Here is a 14,751-nt window from a genome sequence, read left to right on the forward strand (position 1 = left end):
AGCAAACAGTAAGGGGGCTAATGGGCACCCTTGTCTGACTGACCTGTTGATTTCAAAGCCCCCTACTATTCTTCCATTTAGGAGTACTCTAGAGTATCCACCCAAGGAGAGAGTATAGATACAAGTGGCCATTCTGGTACCAAACCCCATTCTTTCCATCACTCTTACAATAAATGACCACTGTATCCTATCATAGGCTTTCTCAAGGTCTAATTGCATCATAATACGTTTTTGTTGAGTTTTAATGGCCATGTCTCTACCCAATATAGTAGCAAAGATGTTATCATATATGGACATGCATTTAATAAAACCATGTTGTTTTTTTGAGATTATCTCTTGCAACACAGGAGTGATTCTGAGAGCAATCACCTTGGCTAAAATTTTATACATCATAGTCAGTAGAGTGATAGGCCTCCAATGGCCAAACCTGTTGCTTTGCAAGCAGACTGTTTAGGAGTGAGTTTTACTAATCCTTCTTCAAAGGCCTTGTCCCAGAGACCCATTCTTACAAATGTCAACCACCACCTCTTTTAATGAGGGCCAAAAGGTTATAAAAAACTCAATTGAAAGACCATCCCACCCACGAGCCTTCTCCCTACCTAGATTTACTAAAGCACACCAACACTCATCCATCTCAATATCTCTTTCTAACCAATTACCTTTATCAAAATCCATTTTCTGATTAAGACGACCAAGCAACCTGTTTTCAGCTTGGAACCTCCTCAAGGAAGAATCTTCTTTCAGACTCAATGTAGATCCCAAGAACTTGACCCATTTCAGAGCAAGTGATTTGGAGTCATGTATAGGAGTGCCATCCTCATCCAGAATGCACCCCCCATCACTCTGTCACCTTTATTCTTGGACAATTTAAAGAACTTATTGTCAGGCTTCTTTTTATTGCTGAAAAGAATCTTTCTAGTCCAATACTCATGTTCTCTAAAGCATTTGTCTTCCTTCATTTTGATATTAGCTTGACACTTAAGATAGAGCTCAGTGTCACCAAAATCCAGCCCAACAGTCTATCTCTTCAACAGTAGATCCTCTAGTAAAGCAAAGCATATTTTTTTCTTGCCTCTCCTTTCCTCAGCTCTTTGTTTACCCATAGCCCTAATGACACCTTGCATCTCATTGGCAAATTGTTTCCAAGAACCCTAAGCTCCCTTTCTCCTTTTTAAGTTATTGATGTGGCTACTTCCGTATATTCCACAAAAAGAGGGTCTTTCAAAAATAAATTATTCACTCTCAATTTCCTAGTGGGGAAATGAGATAGGTCCAAATCAGACCCATCAGGATGAGACCAACCCCACTGTAAAGGGAGATGGTCAGATAAAGTAGAGTAGCAGTCCATATTCACCCTCAATGTGTGAGGCACCCAAGAAGCCTGTTGACTAAAAAAAACTCTGTCAATTCTTGATGAGGAGGAAAGATATTGAAGACTAAAGTATGTATGCCCTGGTTTATCTCTCCAGTCCCCAAGGTACCAACAATCCTTAAGTCCCAAACCCCTTCTAAGGTCTTCCCACTTCCTTTTTCTTTCCCTAATAAAATAGTGCTACCACCACATCAATCAACCGCTCTTTCTACCATATTAAAGTCTCCTAAAATAACAAGGCACTGGAACATTCACCCCAGCAATCCAATCCCACATGCAACTCCTAACCTTGTGATTGTGAGCCCCATAAACATTGACGATCCATATTCTCTCACCATTTATAATAATCTCTAATATCAAAATTCTTCCCTCTGGATGATAAGCTATAATGATAGGGCTAAGATATCTCTTAACTATAGTCATAATCGCACTAAAGCCTGAATTAATGCTACCATAAAAAATATCCCATTCCCTAAAGCAATTAATCCTTGAAATTCTGCCAAATAGATTATGTTCCTAAACAGCTAAAACAGATAGGTCCCAAGACTTCACTAGATCCCAAAAAATGGTATTTTTCTTTTTTCCTTTGATCCCTTTCACGTTCCATGTGCATCCTTTGAACTCTTTAAGATTCATCATGTTAATGGAGTTTCCAGAACCATTTCCACTTCCTCACAATCCTTCTGACTATTCTGAGCCAAATTAATCTCCTTTCTGGCTTCATTGAGAACTTTATCAGAACATTGTTCTATCAGCAAAAGGAGTTATCTCTCTCAAGTAGTGGACTATAAGGGTTAGAGAAGATAATAGAGTTATGGTTCTCCCCCATCCCATTCCTCCTAGTCTCATAACTTCTACTGCTCTAAGCTTTCCTAGCTTCAGCTTTACTCTTCCTAACATTGACTCTAGTCTTAACTTTATCCCAACCTCCTTCTTTCTCCTTCTCCCCAATATCAAGCATCACTTCCTTTCCCTTGGATGCTATTAAAGATTTTTGACAATGGTGCTGGATGCTTCCTGCCACACCATCTTTCTCTCTCGTAGTTGGAAGCCTCTAACAGACACTCTCTCTCAATTCAAAATCACCATATCTCTCTCTCTCTTCATTGAAGATCAAAATCTTTCTCTCTCTTTTTCCTTCCATTTCCCTTTCTTTTTGTGTTATTAATGGTTTTTTTAACTTTTAATTAATCCTAATACCATAGTGAATTCCACTAGCCTACTCTAGACTAGTAATAATAATAACCTAATGTAATCAAGTTACCAATTTACTAACTAATCGATCCTAATACTAATTATAACTTAAACTAAAGCTCTACGATTAAACTCTAACCTAACCTAACCTAGACTAATGCTAACCTAATGCACTTTATTGAATTAGTTAATATAGTCCTATAATTAGGTTAATGCTAACTAATGCGAAGGTAAGCTAACTAATAAAGAACTACTACTAATTGACACTAGACTAAAAACACTAATTAGTACTAGAAAATTTAATACAATTAGCTTAATAATGCACTAACTTCAACAATTAATCAAACATTAATGCACTACCTAACTAATAGACTAACTTACTCTCAAACACACATAATTAATCACAAACATACACTAATTAATACTAAAACAATAAAGAAAAAACCATAACAAAAATACCAAATCTAACAAATATCCTTTCGAATGCTTGTTTTCCCCCAAAGCATGCTGACACATGGGTCTTTCACCTTGTGGCAGCCTAACATAGGAATCTAATCAAGAACTAAGGCAAAGAAACTGTGCTCCCGTGATAGAGATGCCAATGGAAGCCCAAATACACCACATTCACTAGCGTAAGACTAACCAAGTGGAGTGCACTTAACTTTCTCTTGTGTGGGGAACTTGGATGCTTACCCGCTACGCCCTCTTGTAAAAGAGGCAACAACCGTGTTATAGCAAGCTAGCACTTGAGAAGACCTTCTCAAGCTAGCACTTGAGAAGACCTACTCCCATTGTCACCATGTAAGTTGTCTATGTTGAGCTTAGGACTCTGATGGCTTAAATAGCTCCAAGGTAGCTTCAAGGTAGCTTCAATACAATAGCCCTCTCCTCTCACACACCCTTTCACTCTCACTAGCATCATCAATGGAAAGGAATGTGGGAGAGAAGAAGAGACATACACAATCTCACACCCACGCACACAAGCATAGCACTACCAAACAAGAGGTAAGAGAGCGTACAACTAGAGACAAAGAGCACCAAGAGGAAACAAATTAGTTCTCAATCTAGCCCAAGGGAGTTTCCTTTTCTCATTAGAAAAGTTCACCTATATACAAGTCATGTATTAGTCTTGGGCATCCAAACTATATACAAGTCATGTATTAGTCTTGGGCATCCAAACTTCACGGAGTTTTGGGTGTCCAAGTAGACCTTAGTCTAATTTTTGTTTAATGTAGATACAAGAATGTGGGTGCATGGGATGCTGACTTCACATAAGGCCTAGCCATCCCATAGGTTACAACTTGAGTGAAATTTATACAAGATCACACCATAGTATAGTTAATCCTATCTTACTTAGTCAAGCATGTACACATGGGGTATACCACCTTGAGTCCATAGCATCCATGATCTTGATTCCTTAGGCTTGTTTTGGTTTCATTCATTTTTTGTTTCTTGATGTGGGATCTTGCACTCCCTTCACTTAGTGTTGATGTGGCCCAAGAGTGTGGAAGTGATGTTGGGTGCCCATGAGAGATATATATATATATATATATATATATATATATATATATATAGAGAGAGAGAGAGAGAGAGAGAGAGAGAGAGAGAGAGAGAGAGAGAGAGAGAGAGAGAGAGAGAGAGAGAGAGAGAGAGAGATGACTAAGATTAGGGCTGGTTTTTGTTTATATCTTAATTCAACCAAAAAACAAGATGATTGTACTTGGATTTTATTATTACGATTCTATGAAAGAAACAAAAACATGCCCAAGGAGAATCACTCTCTATAAATGATACATCATATGTTCTGTTTTCACTCAGTAGACCTATTTCTACCAAATCATTGAATGCATTAAGTTTTTTTATGTAAAGTGTATCCTTGCATTCATGATGCAAGGGTTTTTTCATAACTTCGCACTCAATAAGTGTACATGGTATTAGAAAAGAAAAATAGAAAAATTATCTTTTGAAAAAGGTTTATTTTTGCAAGAAATTTGATACATTTGTTGAAAAGTCTAGGTTTAATATAGAATAGTCAAACTCAGCATATTACTTACAAGTTACATTTGGATGTGTGTGTATATATAGTTAGCCCCTTGAGGACTCAAATGTGGGTTTAAGCTAGAATAGTCAAACTAAACACACCACTCACAAGTTACATATGGATGTGTGTGCAAAGAGTTAGCTCTTGAGGAGTTGAATGAAATTTAATTCTTTAAGTAGTTTCAAATGATTGAACAATTAATTATTTTTGAATATCTTCATGTACCATGTTCTAATTTATCACTCTTCAAGCAACTTTCATTTCATTTGATGAATATATTCATGTACCATGTTCTAATCTCACTTTTCACTCTTCAAACAACTTTCATTTCTTTTTATGAATATCTTCATATACCATGTTCTAGTCTTACTTATCACTCTTCAAGTAACTTTCATTTCATTTGATGAAGTAGAACTACTTTCATTTGATGATGTTCATTGGATGAAGTGGAACTAATGGATCTTGTAAATGAGAGGGAAGGCTTTTCGAGAAACTTGACATTGACTTAACAAACAACAAAGATAGGTAATTTTCCATGGCATGCCTACTGGAAAGACTTTTGGGTGATATTGACTTAACAAATGACAAAGATAGGTAATTTGGGTGGTTACTACTTTCTAGAAGAAGTTGTTTATGCCATCATGTCCATATTCATTTTGCCATATGAAGTTTTTTAAAAGAAACTTGAAGGAGAAAGTCAAAGACATGTATTTTTGACATTGCATGCCTATTTGGGCGGTGATTTTTTTTTCTAGAAGATGTTGTGTATGCCATCATGTTTGTATCACGTCCATATTCATTACCATCATATGAAGTTTCTCAAAAGAAAATTGAAGGACAAAGAAAAAGTCAAGTTTTGATAGAGATCTTGAATTGAGTGAGCTATGGCAAGCTCCACCATTATCCTACTACATGGTTGAAATTCAAAATAGGACAAATTCATTGACAGCTAACATTTTCTTTTTTAATATAAAATTGCAATAATTTCAAATTATAATATTTATCCATTTGTATCATCTAGAATTCTAATTCTAAACTAGATTAAGGGGGGCATTTCAAATTATACTAGAGAAGAAAGCATAGTATTGTTATTCTTTTCTAAAGCTCTTCATCACACACACGTTGGGAGATTGTAGTTTTGTCATCGTTTATGTTTTGAAAATTCATACTCTTTTATTAATATATACCTTTGCACCACATTCAAGATGAACAATGTACTGTTTGATACATCACAACACAGCTTTGATTAGCCTACTACATAATGCATTACCTATTGGGTACCATCGATGGTAGATAGGGCCATGTGAATAATGCATTACCGCCATGTGTACCATTAATGGATTACCTACAATTGCGTATCATTGATGGTGAGATAAAAGATTGATTAATCATTTAATCTTTTTATAATTTAGCCACATGAAGTTAAAGATAAGTAAAAACGCCACAAACCAACATGCGTTGAAAGTTATAAAAGGGTAGAAGTTGGTGAACGCAATACGACTTTTTCTTTGTTGAAGCATCACACACACGTACCCATTTTTGTGGGTGTCTTTTGACATTTTCATTTAGGTACACTATATAAGGAGGAGCTGTGTAGCGCAGGTTATTCAGCGTCGTTCGCTTCTTTCCAAAACAGCGGCTAGTTGACTTTATCATGGATCGCATCACGCTCCCAGCAATTGTTGGGCTCTCACTCCTGCTTCTGCTTGGGGTAGCTTCCGCATTTGACCCCTCCGCTGAGGTGTACATTTTGTGCAACACGGAGACCTATCCCAATGGCAGTGTGTTCAGCACAGACCTGAGCACAGTGCTGGCGGCTCTAAAACGAGAGTCCTCCTCTGCGAGATACTATCGCAGCAGCTATGGCAACGGGGTGGACAAGGTGTACGGGTTCTACCAGTGTAGAGGGGACGTGTCGCCGGACGTCTGCTCGCAGTGTGTTGGCGACGCTGTCCAAACAGCCCTTAACAGCTGCCCGAACGCGATTGGCTCGAGGGTTCAGCTGGACGGCTGCTTTCTGAGGTACGAGAACTATTCTTTCTTCACAGAAGACTCGAGCATAGTGGTGGAGCTGTGCAACACGCAGAAGGACAACAGCTCCGCTTTCCAGAGCGACATCAAGCAGCTGTTGAGCAAAGTGACCACTTCCGCTCCCAACAGCGACGGCTATGCCAGCGCAAGCGCGAGTGCAAACGTATCAGGCGGTCGCATCTACGCCCTGGCCCAGTGCCTGGGCTACCTGTCGGAGGCCGAGTGCCACGACTGCCTCTCCGCGCACCCTAACTCTTGGCAAGACTGCGGCGACGCCGTAGGTGCTCAAGTCCACTCCGTCAGTTGCTACTACCGCTTCGAGATCTACTCCTTTTACAGCACTGGTTGAAACGTTGGGAGTGTGTGCATGCTCGTCCTGTTTGAATAAATCTAATAACACTCGCAGGACCATACCTGCACCACTTGTTTACTTAAAAGAATGAAGGTTTGAAGAAATATAATAACAGCGGCAGGACCATACCTGCACCACTTGTTTACTTAAAAGAAGTGAAGGTTTGAAGAAATATAATAACCTACATCTGCACCACTTGTTTTAATAGGGGCCAAAATTTTGTTTTCATATTAATTAATAAGTTTGCCGTTTTAACCTTAGGTTTTGAAAATGAAAGGAATTATTAAAACCTTAGCATGGGAAGGCATGGCAGGTGTGCAGGTAAATTTTTTTTTCACATAATGCTTCAAGAAGATTCGTGATGCCAGTTTCTCTCAATGCTTCGATGAAGCCTTTAATGAATTAATCAAGCCCATGCCAGTTTCTCTCAATGCTTCGATGAAGCCTTTAATGAATTAATCAAGCCCTATCGGGCTTGATTAATTAACTAATGTCAATAGTCTGAATATGTCAATTACCACATCTACATCTACAACACTTTACGTTCTATGCAAAATGCAATGAAAAAAAATCCATGCAAGGAGTGTTTTCTGTCTTTAAATTTATTTAGTTTGTAATTGTTGCATTGGAGGAGAGGGCACTAAAAGACATTTTTAGGCTTGCACCTCGTGTGGTGGTGGGTAGGGATTGAACCCAAGACTTATGTCTTCTTGGGGGTCTCCCTTAATCAACCTACCACAACACATATCAACCCACCACCACACATATGGGTCCATGCAAGGAGACTTGTTATAGCCCTCTTTTTAAATCCACATAATATTCTTGTATTTATGTTTGTTATTGAACTTTAAAGTTACTATAGAAATAAATTGATACTTTTCCTTTCAGTGATGACAGATTCTCTCTCTCTCCCTCTCTCTCTATTACCCCCCCAATAGAAGACCACAATCGAGGAGTTATAATCTAGCTGAAAGGATCTAATGAAAAGACCCAATATAAATGCCATAAAACTTTAGATTCTGAGATTGCTGAAGTGCTAGCCCATGACTAGTATAATACGGTTTCAATGGACCCCAAAATGGCTTCCAAGTCTAGAAGGAGAAGATAAAACAAGGCTATAAGAGGAAGGGAGAGTCAAGAAGAAGTCTAAGCCTTTAAGCTTAGTACAACTACTAATATAGAAGAAGATTATAAATAAGTCCCTTCTTTATTGAAGAAGTATAAAGTGGATAAAACAAGGCTATAAAAGGAAGGGAGAGTCAAGAAGAAGTCTAAGCCTTTAAGCTCGGTATAACTACTAATATAGGAGAAGATTATAAATAAGTCCCTTCTTTTTTGAAGAAGTATAAAGTGGAAAAAAAAAGGTATGTGCTGTTAAAACCCTAAGATCTCTCTAGATAATTGTTATGCATAAACATGCATAAATCAGGCATAAACTCAACCACCCAACCACCCCCGAGCCCAAGGGATGTACACATGAATAATAATGAAATACATCATACAAGACCGTATCAGGTAAAGTGGGAAAAATCCCATTCCCACATTGAAAAATTTAATGCATTTAATCTAGAATCTACCTTCTTCAACCTAGTATAAAAAATTTAAAAATGGTTTGCTTTATCAAGTGATTCTAGATCGAACCTAGCTTGATCTTAGAAATAGAAAGGTTTCAAGATTTTTCAGATCCACCACTTGTATATTTTACAATTGAAGAGGATTTTTAGATCCACCACTTGGCCATTCTATAGTCCATAAGAACCCAAGATCAGATTCTACCATTTGGTCAACCTAGACCCCCAATTAAAAACAATGGTATAAGAGATTGTATATTGAGAGTCCCCTTAGAGTAGGATGCACTCTTCAATTTAAGACTTCATTGTAATGAACAAGACTAAATGAACAAGAATTTTAAAAATTGACATGGTGAAGGTATCCTTATATACACAACCACTACAAATTAACATTGTTAAGGATAGAAAGAGTCTCCTTGGAGTAGGATGCACTTTGTCAAAATTACGATTATAAATTTTCATTTTGATGAAGCTAATTCTACTAAAGAAATAATAAAACTTTTGCATTAACAACCAAAAGGTAAAAGGATAAAAGGAGTCCCCTTAAAGTAGGATGGACATTGTGGATGCATAAGAGGAGTCTCCTTAGACTAGGATGCACTCCATCTATGAATTTATTTATTGTGTTAAAAATTGTTCAATGCATTGCAAAGATACACAATTGAACAGTCTGCTCCCAAAGTTGGCCAAATTACAAAGATCCTCTATATTTTGTTATAATAGAGACCATATTCAAAGACCATTTACATTCAATTATAAAAGGAAGTAACAAAATGTGCTAGTATCATGGGGGTGTAATTTTGATTTTAAGGGGTTCTAGCTCCACCACATGGTAGAGCTAGAATTTTGAGCTAGCTCTACCATGTGGAGCTACAACACATTGAGGAGGATTTAAAGATTTTTAGATCCACCACTTGGCCATTCTACAGTCCATAAGAAACCAAGATATAACATTTGATTGATCTAGACCCCCAATTACAAACATTGATACAAGAGATTGTATATTGCGAGTCCCCTTAGAGTAGGATGCACTCTCCAATTTTAAAGCTTCATTGTAATGAACAAGACAAAATGAACAAGATTTTATAAATTGAGGTGGTATTATACTTATATATACAATCGCTACAGATTAACATTATTAAAGATAGAAAGAGTCTCCTTGAGTAGGATGCACTTTGTCAAAATTACGGTTAAAAGATTTCATTTTGATGAAGCTTATTCTACTAAAGAGTCCCCTTAAAGTATGATGCACTTTGTCAATAGATAAAAGGAGTCTCCTTAGAGTAGGATGCACTCCATCTACGACTCCATTATAATAAAACATTGTAAATGAAAATGAATTTATTTTTTTGTGTTAAAATATGTTCAATGCCTTGCAAAAAGCACACAATTGAACAGCACGCTCGCGAAAATGGCCAGATTACAAAGACCCTTTATATTTTATTATAATAGAGACCATTTACAAAGACCATTTACATTCAATTACAAAAGGGAGTAACAAAATGTACTAGTGTCATGGGGGTGTATTGGTTGAATGAGGTATTGAGCTTCTTTTTAAGCATGTTCATTTTGTGTACTCACAAGATTACACACTTAGATTGTTCTCTCAATTATTATCTTGATTATCATCTTGATTGTTGAACACATTGTAGTAGCTATCATCGAGTTTCAATGTATTCTTGTTGTTGTACAAAACATGGAGACCCTAAAAGAAATGAACTTTTTTGAAGAAAACTCGTGTAGTTATTTGTCTAAAATGGACAATGTAGCGAGATATTTGCCTTGTTGCTCATATTGAGGTGTTTAACATGGCTAGCAGTCCAACATCAATCACTTTATCTCTTCACTTTAGATCTAGCACTTGTTTATTATAGAGCTGAAAAGGATTTCTTGATCCATGACTTATCCATTCTAGATCCTGTTCCACCACTTGGACATTATAGAGCTAGACTTCAGTGGATGCAAGCTCCACCAAATGGTAGATCTAGACTCAAAATTCTAGTCGTATTGTATGACTTCCAAAGGTTTAGGTCTACCACACATGGATACTAGCTCCACCATGTGGTAAGGCCAAAATTCCATGAAGAGACCATGGCTGCTACCTCCACCACATGGTGGAGCTAGAGCTCAATAAGATACCACATGGTGGAGCTAGCTAGCTCCATGAAATTATACAGCTAGACTTCAATGGATGGTAGCTCCACCACATGGTAGATATAGACATAGAATGCTAGCTCTACCACGTGGAGCAAGAACGCATTGAAAGAACCAAGATCTACCATTTGTTCAATCTAGACCCCCAAGTAAAAACATTGATACAAGAGATTGTATATTGAGAGTCCCCTTAGAGTAGGATGCACTCTCCAATTTTAAGACTGCATTGTAATGAACAAGACTAAATAATTTGAAACAAGAATTTATAATTTGACATGGTGAAAGTTTCCTTATATACACAACTACTACAAATTAACATTACTAAAGATAGAAAGAGTCTCCTTACAGTAGGATGACCTTTGTCAAAATGATAGTTAAAAGTCTTCACCTACTCTTACTAAAAAAATAATAATTTGCAAAGTTTGACCAAAAGATAAAAGGATAAAAGGAGTCCCCTTAGAGAACGATGCACTCCATTTACGACTCAATTATAATAAGACATTGTAAATGAACATGAATTTATTGCTTGTGCTAGAATTTGTTCAATGCTTTGCAAAAGCAAACATTTGAACAGCATGCTCCATAAGAGGCCTGATTACAATATCATATTTCAATATATGGTTTTTTATTATATTAAAAAAAGGCCAAATTACTTGCATCCTCTACATTTGATTATATTAGGGACAAACAAAATGAGCTTCATGGTGGTGTATTACTTTCATGATGCCTCCTCTTGTTGCTTTGCTTGATTTTCACTCTCTGCTTGCCTCTCTGCCTCAGCTTCAGCCTCCTCTCGTTGCTTTCTTTGAATTTCAAGTTGTTCCTGCCTCTCTCTGCCTCAGCATCAGCCTCCTGCTATTGCTTCCACACCTCTGCCTTTTTCCTATTCTCTACTTCCAATTTCTCTTCTTCAAGCCATTTCTTCATCACATCATCTGAGAATTGGTTAGGTTTTTCTTCAAAGGCATTATCCCATGTATACTCCTGTCGATCTTCATTCTGTAGCCATAAAAATAACCAATTTCTTAAATCTTCTATCAAAAAACTATACCTTTCCTTGGAAGGTTGATGGTATAATTCTGGGACTATTAAACCAGGTTCCTCGCTCATTCTTAAACACCTTATAGTAGCTATCATCAATTATCAATGTATTTTTCTTGTTGTACAAAGGATGGAGACCCCAAAAGGTCTCAAGCTTTTTAAAGAAAACTTGTCTATTCTGCACAACCCATGTGGATTTTGGACAATGCTCTTGTGAGAAAACACCTGCAAACTTGGGCTTTTGTTGTGGAAATACTTTGTCAATTATTCCAGAGAGCTTAGTTCTCCTACATGCGCTCCAAATAAAAACATAAAAGAATTGAATACACCAATCTAAGAACTCATGTGCATCCTTGTGACATAGGACATAATGATATTGGTGAATTGGGTATTTTACCAACTCATTGCTATAAGGAGGATCCTTCTCATCATATTGGGTTTCGACAACATGGCACAACAAACCATTAAGGTTTAGAATAATAGCCCTCCTATCATCCTCTTTGTGTAGGGGTACGCATATTGGGTGGTCTGACAGAATACCATGTCAGTATGATAACCCCCTCAGAGGCACAAAGCGCAACCTTGCATCAATTTCCTGTAAACGATCAAGACGGCGTTGAACCAATTGTCTTCGTATCCTCTGGATTTTCTTGGACATGTGACGTACTAATGCTCTTTGATGAAGAAGTCGCCTCTGCCAATTAGAATCAATCACATGACCTAGAAAAAAATGAGCATGCTTAATGATAAAGGTGGGCATGTGGGGGAAGGCATGTTACAACTACTTTTATGCAAAGATAGATTTTAAACAATTACAAAACAAATGTGACTATGCACGCTAACATTAAACTATATACTGTTCTAAAATGTTGACTTTAGTTGCATTACAAAATGACCCAAGATGCAGACTCTTTCCATTTGATTCTAAAAAGACGCGACAAAATGTGCTAGCAGGTATCAGAATGTGGTGAAATTAGAATGCATTGATCTAGATCAACCACGTGGTAGAGCTAGAATGCACTGTTCTAGCTCAACCATGTGGTAGGGCTAGAATATTTTTAAATCTAGTTCTACCATGTGATAGAGCTATATCAAAGTATTCTAGCTCGATCCCATGGCAAAATTAGAAATAATATTTGAAGTCCAGCTCTAGCACATGGTAGAGCTGTATCAAAATATTTTAGATATACCCCATGGTAGAACTAGAATGGTTTGAAGTCCAACTCAACCATGTGGTGACATGGAAGAGCTAGAATGCATTGATCTAGCTCTACCATATGGTAGAGCTAGAACGCTTTCAAGTCTAGCTCTACCATGTCGTGGAGCTAGAATGCTTTGAAGTCTAGCTCTACCATGAGGTGGAGCTAGAAGGCATTGATCTAGCTCTACCATAGTCCATATATGTAGGAATTAAAATCATAAGACAAAGATCAAGCTTCCATACATTTTCAAATTAGGAGGCCCCTTATAGTAGAGTGCACTCCAACATTTATAAAATTATTTGAAGAGTAATACATTTGCCACTACTTTAAAAACATGACAAAATTTCTTGTCAATTCATGATTACAAAAAGATAAAATTCCTCCAAAAAAATACAATCCTTGGTGACAAATGGCTTCTTTAAGTGAATACTCCTTGGAACAATATCCTTGCAATAAATCTGCAAGAAACCATCATAAATTAAGTTTCTTCATTGTGAATATACAATTGTTGTATAAAATCATGTATTTAGTTATAATTATCATTTATGTTGGGTAGTACCTTAGTTATTTCTATCCCGTTGGAGAAGATTGTACTCATTTAACACCTTGTTTATGAAAGCCCTTGCATTGGCTGCCTTCAACTGCGTTGTGGTGAACCCAATTTTCTAGCTAGAGAAATCACTTGTGGTCCCCTCATGCTAGCAATACTGACTCCTTCTTTTGCCATAATTTCTATTATCTCTTCTCTTTTGTTTTCATATTGTCTCGCTAATACCGCTTGATTGTCGACATACTTTTGTATAATCTCTGATAGTGGTAGCCTATTAGTGTAGATTGTCTTCTGTGACCAATTTAAATTGCGTTTTCTCCAAAAATCTACCACACCTCTGTATTCATTTTCATTGGATACTAGAGGTTGTCCGTAGTGGTTAGAGCCAATGATCTCATGCACATCTTCACTCTCATCAAGCTGCAATAAGTAAGGGAGCAGCTCATCAATGAGAATATTATCGACTATCTTTTCTTCATCAAACTTTGCAGGATATATACAATTATTATCAAGAGAAGCACATCCCTTGTATGGAGAGTCATCAATAAGAACCGTTCTATGAGCATCACAATCAAAACATGAAGCGATTTTTGACAATGGCTTGAACATTGCCTGAACTGTTGGATTATCAGGTCTAGCTATTTTACCACTTTTATCCTTCTCACAAGCCTCTTGAGCCCAAACTACAAAAAAAAGGCAATATCTCTCCTGCTCTGTCTTGTAATATTCTCAATATTTGAAGAACATTACTCTCTGTCGCTATTGACCAGATCCCAACATTAATATTTTTTAATAAAATCTTCAAGAATTGGATACATCCTGGCCTTCGTACAATATATCGTTTTGAATCCATTTGAATAGTTTCATGTATTGAAGATGGTTGTTGTTGACAACGTTTCAGTAGTAGACCATTCAGGTCCAGCACAATTGTCAATATTGATTTCTTGGAGATAGCAGTGTCGGTACTTCTTGGTACTTCTTCTTCGGGCTAGAAACTCTCACCCATTGCTTCATTTGTTGGAGATTTAGGTACCCCAATTTCATTGTCAGCATTTGTCTTTAAACCTTCTAGATGGACATCACTGAATGTGTGGGAGAAGCTCTCATCCACAGTTTGATTGTGGCATTCCGTAGCTACTTCACTTGGTGCTACTATCTCAATTTCGGGATCTAAAAGAAAAAAAAGTAACATTGACTCAACAATCTTTCAAACTAAAAGAATTTACAATTGTAACACTCACTC

The 14,751-nt window shown here is 37.1% G+C and overlaps 1 protein-coding gene across 1 annotated transcript in view; it reads left to right on the forward strand.

Annotated features, from left to right (window-relative positions):
* The first annotated feature begins 6,228 nt into the window (after positions 1-6,228).
* Positions 6,229-14,751, forward strand: part of LOC147624285 (plasmodesmata-located protein 5-like) — a 98,536-nt gene continuing 90,013 nt past the window's right edge. The window contains exon 1 of the mRNA XM_086819258.1: positions 6,229-7,151. Within this exon, the coding sequence (XP_086675384.1) occupies positions 6,262-6,987 (726 nt within the window). The 5' untranslated portion in view covers positions 6,229-6,261 and the 3' untranslated portion in view covers positions 6,988-7,151. The remainder of the gene's footprint in view (positions 7,152-14,751) is intronic.

This window comes from Cibotium barometz, chromosome 25 (genome assembly GCF_041138505.1).
Source record: "Cibotium barometz isolate CiBa-2024 chromosome 25, ASM4113850v1, whole genome shotgun sequence".
In the NCBI taxonomy this organism is placed as follows: Eukaryota; Viridiplantae; Streptophyta; class Polypodiopsida; order Cyatheales; family Cibotiaceae; genus Cibotium; species Cibotium barometz.